The 8466-nt window shown below is 40.1% G+C and overlaps 1 protein-coding gene across 1 annotated transcript in view; it reads left to right on the top strand.

Moving 5' to 3' along the window:
* TMCO5A (transmembrane and coiled-coil domains 5A) overlaps positions 1-3429 on the top strand; it is an 18215-nt gene extending 14786 nt beyond the window's left edge. The window contains exon 11 of the mRNA XM_006831789.1: positions 3204-3429. Within this exon, the coding sequence (XP_006831852.1) occupies positions 3204-3429 (226 nt within the window). The remainder of the gene's footprint in view (positions 1-3203) is intronic.
* The last annotated feature ends 5037 nt before the right edge of the window (positions 3430-8466 follow it).

The raw sequence follows: 8466 nt of genomic DNA, 5'->3' as shown, positions 1-8466 counted from the left end.
GATGACCAAACTTCATCTCTCATACTTCGGACATCTTGTCAGGAGGGACCAGTCACTGGAGAAGAATATCACGTTTGGTAAGGTGGAGGATCAGAGAAAAAGAGGAAGACCCCCCCCAACAAGATGGATTGGCCAAGTGGCAGGCATCGATGGACTCAAGCATGGCAACAGTAGTGAGGCTGGTCCAGGACTGGGCAGTGTTTCGTTCTGCTGTGCATAAGGTCTCTATGGGTCGGTACCGACTCGATGGCACCTAACAACAGCGTGTCACCCACAGCACTATGTTTCTCAGTTCTGATGTTATAGCTTATTTGTCCAAAGACAGTTAGTAATCTCAACTTCCCCTTATTAGAAGCCAAGGACCTAGTAGTAAATCAGAAACAGGACTCTGATAACCTAAAACAAATGTGATAATGTTCAGACTTACTCCCTTTTTCTCACAGCCCTCTCTTAAGCCCCTTTTACAACCTGAATTAGCTTCATAACCTGTTTTCCCAGTAGAACCAGTAGATTGGAAATGGGGAATGAACTGCTGCTAGATGTAAGTACACCAGTGCCTAGCCACAGAGAAAAGAGAAAGAAAATGACTGGGAAGGGGAGATAGCACTTAACTGCTGGTGTCTACCACATAATAATTGCTCAAAGATACTTGTTGAATTGAATAAGAACTCAACATTCAAACATCTTACTGGGTATGAGTCCTGAGGGAATCACTGTGAAAGGCAAGTAAAATCAGTATTCATGAAGCCCCTACATTTTCAAGTAAAGGTCCAATTATGTTCAATATAATCTGTTTAAGAAGGCATAGAGAAACATATTCAAAATGGGATGAAGTATGATTTATAAAATGTTCCATCAAAATGGTTAACATAAAATTATTGGTGCTTAAAGGTCAGCTCCAATTGTCTAGAAAGTTTGCTTAAGGAGAATACCACTTCATACCAGATAACTGAAGTATTACACATTTCAATAGCCCTCAATGCACTGTTCACAACTAAGAGAATTTCCCCTCAAAACTCCAGTGTTTTCTCAAATTTAACTCCAGTGCCCAGAATGGAACAGCAGGTATAGACTCCCTAGCATAAGGCTTTCTTCCTTAACGAGAGTTAGTATTCTGAAAGGAACCTGAGAAAACACATCCTTCAAGTCTAGCTACATCAAGTCCTTCAGGTCAAACTACATCTTATCATCTTATTCTGTCCCACTACCTGGTAAGGCACTGGTATACTGGACACTGATTCAAGAGACAAGAAAACTAGCTTAGTCCGAGCATTTCCACCTCAGAATCTTCTCATGGATATTGTGTCCAGCCTCAGAGATTCAAATTCTGATTGATAAACTGAGTTAGCATGAATTATGGTTCCTATCACCAAGATCAATCCTAAAGGGACACTTGATAAAAATGTTAGGGGATGGAGGCTGTTATTGACTGGTAGGTGGAAATAGGAAGTGAATTTATCTCGGGACAATGGCAACGTGGCACAAGGAGGCAATAATGTAAGTTTGCTCATAGTTCCTCCAAGCCTACCTCCTTCTGACCCAGTTAGCCTCAAGATTACTGTGCAGTTCAAAGTCCAGGTGCTTGTGAGGAACCAAGAAAAATAGGTAGGAACTAAACAATTTGAGGAGTACTCGTATGATGCTTTAGGATAATCACTTGACTTCCAACCACTGAATCAGTAGTTTAAACTCACCAGCTACTCCTCAGAAACCCTGTACAATTGAACAAACTTCTTGTTGTTGTTGTTGTTGTTGTTAGGTGCCATCAAGTCAATTCCAACTCATAGTGATCCTATATAGGGTTTCCAAGGAGCGGCTGGTGGGTTTGAACAGCCAACCTTGTGATTAGCAGTCCACTGCTTATCCTACAGCACCATACCAGGACTCAACTAGATGACACTTAACAACAGATAACTTCAAATAACTGTTTCAATATCTCTCCCATCCATAATTATTGTTGTTGTTGTTGTTAAGTGCCGTCGAGTCGGATCCAACCCATTGTGACCCTGAACAGGGTTTCCAAAGCTGTATATCTTTACAGGAGCAGAAAGCCTCATCTTTCTCCCGCGGAACAGCTGGTAGTTTCAAACTGCTGACCTTGCGGTTCACAGCCCTATTCGTAACCACTATGCTACCAGAGCTCCTTATCCATAATTAAGGAACTATTATTATCGCAACTAAAAAAAATGGTACCTTTCTAGTGTCCTTTCTTTCTGGGGGACAAATTATAAGTAACTGACTTAGGAACATGTTTTGTGGGTAAAGGTTGTTTGCATGTAGCTTCTGGTGTCTGGGCTCATTCAGTCCCTACCCCCTCAGCTCACATGAATTGTTGTCTATATTATATGACTGAGTAACCAATACCTCTAGGGTAAACGAGTTTATGAGCCAAATTAGTCATACATTTGAAGAGCGCACAAGCATTTCAAGAGTAATACAACAAATTGGACAAAAGGATGGTTTTTAAAAAGAACTTTAAATTTATCTAATAAACAGTAAAAGAGAATAGAAAAGATATTAGTAATATGAAAGTAGAACAAAGAAACAAAAAAATAAAAATCACAAATATTAACTATGAGAGATATAATGTTGCTGTTGTTAAGTGTTGTCAAGTCAGTTCTGACCCATAGCAACCCTGTGTAGGGTTTCTGAGGAGCAACTAGTGAGTTTGAACTTCCAACCTTGCGGTTCAAACTGACTTTGCAGTCCAGCACATTAACCCACAATGCCACACATAATAGCTGATATAAAAGCTGTACATAAATAGCAGAACAGATACAATTGAAGAAAAAGCTAGCAAATCAGAAGAGTATATTGGAGATACCTTCCAGAATTGAGAAATTGAAAAGAAATAGAAGAAATCACAAAAAGAAAACTAAAAGATGCAGACTATAAATGTGGCATCTGTAAGAAAGAGAAATAAAATTGGGATGGAAGAAATATTTGAAGACTTAATGGAGATATACATTTTGAGATTAAAAAGGAAAAGACCACAGATAGAGATAGATATTTAAAGGGGTATAAAACATGGTCATGAGAGATTGTGAACTGGCTAGCCAGTGTGTGGGAAAGAGCTGCCCTTTATAAGGGGTTGTAGGGAAAAGAGACAACAAATGGATTAGCTACATTATAATATAAAAAAGTGCCAGACTTGAATTTCAGTATGATTTATTATTTTAGCCTCAAGGTTCCAAGCCTTGTAGTAACAGTTTCTTGACTTTCTCTTTCAGGATTTCTCGATGTCTCCTTTTTACTATCCTATTTTTCATCAGACTCCTAGGCTACACATTTTTCCATATAAGTTATATAAATCCAGATCTCCTTGTCAACATATTGCCCAGGATATTGAACAGGGGCATTTTGTGGAAGCTAAGATGCATCCTCTTACCATCTCTCACGCTGAAGACAGAGGACATGCTACCTCACTGATCCTAAGACATATGCTTGGCCAACAGAAGACAAGTGGCATTTGAACCTGTAGCTACAAGACGGTGGACTATGTGGAGGGAGGAGAGGAGGACGTTTTCTTCAGAGTTTTTCCCATAAGGTTTACTTACATGACTATCTTCTCTCCCCGTGTTATCTTTCCAAGATTGACCTTGTCCAGTAAACAGCTGTCAATTGGTGCCTGTGACTACATCTCTAAGACTAGTAATTGTTGTTATTGTGTACTGTCAAGTCAGTTCCAACTCATAGCAACCCTGCATAGGGTTTCTGAGAGTGGCTCCTGGGGTTTGAACAGCCGACCTTGGGGTTGCCAGTACAGTATTTACCCACAGTGCCACACAAGGTCCAAGCCTAATAGTACCAGACAGTAGATACACCAAGAAAGCTATGACCCTTTCTAGAATAAGGTCACAGATGCAACTGAAGGTTGAGAAGTTCTTCTAAAGAGCTTCAAAATGTAAAGGACTTGATCCTTGAGATGCAGAAGATAGTGCATTGCTTATGTTAGTTAGAATGCTCTGATTTCAAGTGACCTTAGTTTAAACTAATTTGTAGCACAAATCAGGGATTGTTTCATGGAACTAAAACTCCCTTGAACTAAAAATGGGGCTTCAGGCCTCATTACATCAAGATGGCTCCAACCATGTTATCAGGGTTTCATCTCTCATTCTCATCTCTTTGGATAACCATTCTTTTGTCGTGGCAAGATGGCTGCCAACAGCCTAAATGTTTCATATTACAGATGAGCAATGTCAGCAGATTGAAAACTTGCCAATAATAGCTCCAGCAGTAAAGTCCAGTGGCAGATACAAACTACTATATCTGAGGGTAACTCAATATTATGGTCACAGGGAAGGGGTACTCTGATTGGTCAAACATGAGTCATACATCCAACCCCTGAGGATGTGAGGGATAAGAGAGGGATGAGACAGAAACAGTGAAATACTAACCACCTCAACCTAAAGATTAATAAAGAATATATTTCTCAAAGCTTCCAGAGACACAGAAACAGTTACTGGAAGACAAAAGCAGATATCCCTTAATTGCTCATTTCAGTCTTCACATAAACACTTGAGTACAATTCCATCAATTAAACAAACTCTCAAAGCTGTAGCTTCATGTGTCTTCCTTTCTACCAGAAATAAAGATAACTTCTCTGGATCATAGTTGAGACACGGAAAAGAGCGCAGTACAAGAATCATGTAAATAATTAGGTCTCTAGTGCTAATAATGCAAGCAAGAGTTCTAAAATAAATAGCATATAACTAGTATAAACTAGCTTCCCATACTGAAGGTAATCTATGTATGGTCATACCTCTTAATTTTCCTCTTAATTACTGAAGCACCCACATGCCTTATTAGAACTCTCCACCCAAACTTCCTCTTAAAGTTTTCTCTGCCTTCTAAACTGTCAGAAGCTCTGACAGTTCTTAAATCCAAGAGCAGGGATAACAGAGTTAATTCTAGCTTCCACACAGCAGGGAAATAATTGATCCACTGCTGTTTCTTCTAAAGGCCACAAGGTGTCACTATTGAAAACTGATCCTACACACACGCTGCACGCGCACGCACGTACACACAAAGTAGTAGTCAAGTGGTTTCTGGCTTTGCCGTCCTGGTGTGGCGCTGTGGGTTCATGCGCAAAGCCGTTTGAACTGCAAGGTAGGCGGTTCAAAGCCTTATACAGGGTCGTTATGGGTCGGAACCCACTCGACGGCACTTAATAACAACAACAAGGTTAAAGTAGAACTGCTCTACAGGATTTCCACGCTATAAATCATTACAAAAACAGGTTACCACAAAAGGAGGGGAGTGGTTAACTTTGCAGTCTTGGAGCGGAGGTCCCTGGGACCATCAAGGGAAAAGAGCAGAGTGCGGGACCCTATCCAGAGAAACTGACTTGCGGGGTGTATCCTTTGGTTGTTTTATGATGCATGGAGGGGACTGTAATCATTGCAATGAAACGAAATACGATAGGATGAATGTAAAGTTAATGTTCTCCCATGTAAACTATCACTTAATTCACAATAAAAACTTGAAAAAAAAGGGTTCCCACATCTTTCTCCCATGGACCCTACATAGGGTGTTCAAATGATTTATCATACAAATTGAGACTCACTTGATAATAAAAAGGAGCACTATTAAGAATTAGACCAGGACAAGAGCAAACAGGACTGTTTCATCAAACCAGGAAGTATGGTTACTTATACATACAGTCCAAGATCCTGTTTACTTCTGTGTATTTTACTACACAGAAGATAAGCACTCAGCTTCAAGTTCAGTTTGAACTGCAAGGTTGGTGGTTCAAACTCAACAGCCGCTCCTCAGAAATCCTATACAGGATCGCTATGAGTCGGAACCAACTCGATGGCAAATAACAATTTTACTAAGAGGGACTCCTGGTGTGGTGCAGTAAACCACAAGGTCAATAGTTCAAACCAACCAGCTGCTCCTTGGAAATCCTACATAGAGTTGCTATGAGTCGGAAAGGACTCGATGGCACTTAACAACCACAAATTTTACTAAAGTAGGCAGATACTATTCTTCAATAAAGGATGTTAATCTTAGCAAAGGATGTCCCATGCTTGGTGTTCCAACTTCCTTTTCCCATTCAACCCTCCGCTACTGGGTCAAGTTCCTGGCGGATCAAAACTGATTCTGGTTTCTGTATCCTTTCCTCCTGACTGCCCGGAAAAACCTTCATCCCATAGAATCAACCATTCCTTAAAGACACAACCCTCAGAGGCCAGGAGTCTTACTTCTGAAGACTCCACCCTCAAAGCACAAAGCACGTAAGCATGCCCTTAGCTGCTACTCCTCTCACCCAGAGAGCCTCCAGGGGCACATCTTCCCTCCCTGATACTTTCCAGGCATTTTCTGGTACTTCTGTTTTTATAAGGCAGTATTTGAGTTCCTGCTCTTTTCTGTGGTCAGACAGGATATACTGATCTGGTGTCAGCTGATCTGTTTAGTCAGTATCTCTATATAGCTACAGTTCAAAATAATTACTGTTCATAATGATGAGTTCATACTGCTCATGATTCAAGAAGAGAAAAGAAAGGAGAACATTTATTCAATCTCTAGTAATGTGCTAGTGTTGGGATAAGAGACAAAAAAGACAATCTTTATCCTTGAAAAGTTGAGAAGGAGAGAAAGAAATATTGCATGTGCACAAAACGAACCAAATGATATAAAAATAGTGGTGATTCCCTATGTCTGTGTCCAAGAGGAGGTACCACCAGATCCATGGCTTATGCTAGACTAGAGGGGAAGTGAAGGGCCCTTACTGGTACAGTGGGTTGAGCATTGGGCTGCTAACCACAAGGTCAATTGTTCATTCACATTGGGTAACAGTGGAATTCTGAGATTCCATGAAATCAGCCATAACCTGTTGTCACTTGGCAGCCTCTGCAGCATTCAACTGGACTTTCCTTTTGGCAGAAGTGGCACAGCGTCATTCTACCAATGGCTCACTTACTCATTTTACTTTGGCCAGGAAACACGATTCAGCAAGAACTCCATCCACACTTCCTAAACTCGTAAATCAGAAACTCAGAATCATGGGGGAGAAAAGCACTTTCACACACAGTGGTTTTATAGTCATTTATTTTTTAAAAGATTTCATTATTCATCACTGTATTTTCTCTGCTAGAGCTAACTGTTAAGTAGAATAATGCTGAGAAACATACTAGGAATAACTATAGGGGACTCAAATCCCTAAGGCCACCTAGAAATCCACAGAACTTCTCTTTTTGTTTAATCTACTTTGTAGGTAAATATTGACTGCAGTGTTGGGAGGCATATCCAGAATATAGTAGCTAATGGTTTTTGTCATGTAACATTATTATTATGGAAGGGCAATATTTTAAGATGGTTTTCATTTTTTTAAAGCAATGTAAAAATGAGCTGTGATAATGAACTTCTTTCTTAGCTTTTTATTTCATGACAGCTATTAACTGTTACCTTAAAAGAGTTTCTGATTTTAATTTTCTAGTACTGAGAAACAGATCTTCTAAAGACAAAGTTCAATGATAAAATTACTGTTTGAAAATTCTTTCTGATAAAGAGCAAAGCTAACAACAAACAGTAACTTTTTGTGTTTGCTGTGAAAACTCCGGAAAGAGAATATTTATAGGTAGTTTGGGGGTCAGAACCTGGCTAGTAACAGACAGGGGACTTAAGTTGCTGCTGGCTGTCTTATTTTTCCTGTTGAATATTTCCCGCTGAAACAGCTGTAGCTATAGCATCTGGCCTTCCAAACAGTGTCTAGCTAAGGCCACTGAACAACTAACTTTGGGGATTACTTTTAGAATAGCACTTTATTGAGTGTTTGGTAGAAGTTTACCCAGCAAATTAGGTTCCCATTTGACAGGTTCCACACAAACTGGCCTGTGGCATGAATTACATTTATCAGAATGTGCCAACATTCTCCTTGTATTCAGTTTGTTCCCTTTCCAGGACTCTAGTTTCCCTATCTTCTTATCTTCTCATCTTTGTTTTTGAGCATTTTTGGCCTTTTCAGCTCATACTGATGGTTGTTAAGTAGGGAACCGATCTTATGGGCAATACCCTTGATTTTATGTGCCACTTTGCTATTTATTAATGGTAATCTCAGGGGATAGGCTTAGGTCAAACTTTAAGAAGCATCTCAGGGCCGTACTCTCAGGGAGGCCTCTGTGATACTTCCCTCATGAACAGTAGAGGGCTCTGTTCCATGTCACATGAGAGTTCTCCTGGAAGCTAGTGCTTCAAAGATGGAAATCTCATCCCACTATCAGGAGAACAGGTAGTGAGGGTTCATGATAATGACCAGCCTGTCCCGTTTTTGGCAGGTTCATCTGCCGAGTTTGAACATGAAGAACACAGATGATAAACTATGAGTACTATGAGTACCCCATCCCAAGGCCGTGTCACTACCGACAACATTTTCAGAATGGGTACCGAGGATGAGGATTTCCTTATATAATCTCTGTTTACAATCTATCTGTAACTTGCTATACAGGATTGCTGCGTCAGAAC

This window comes from Chrysochloris asiatica, unplaced genomic scaffold (assembly GCF_000296735.1).
Source record: "Chrysochloris asiatica unplaced genomic scaffold, ChrAsi1.0 scaffold00004, whole genome shotgun sequence".
In the NCBI taxonomy this organism is placed as follows: domain Eukaryota; kingdom Metazoa; phylum Chordata; class Mammalia; order Afrosoricida; family Chrysochloridae; genus Chrysochloris; species Chrysochloris asiatica.
Note: the sequence above shows the minus strand (reverse complement) of the source record. Positions and strands in the feature narration are given on the sequence as shown.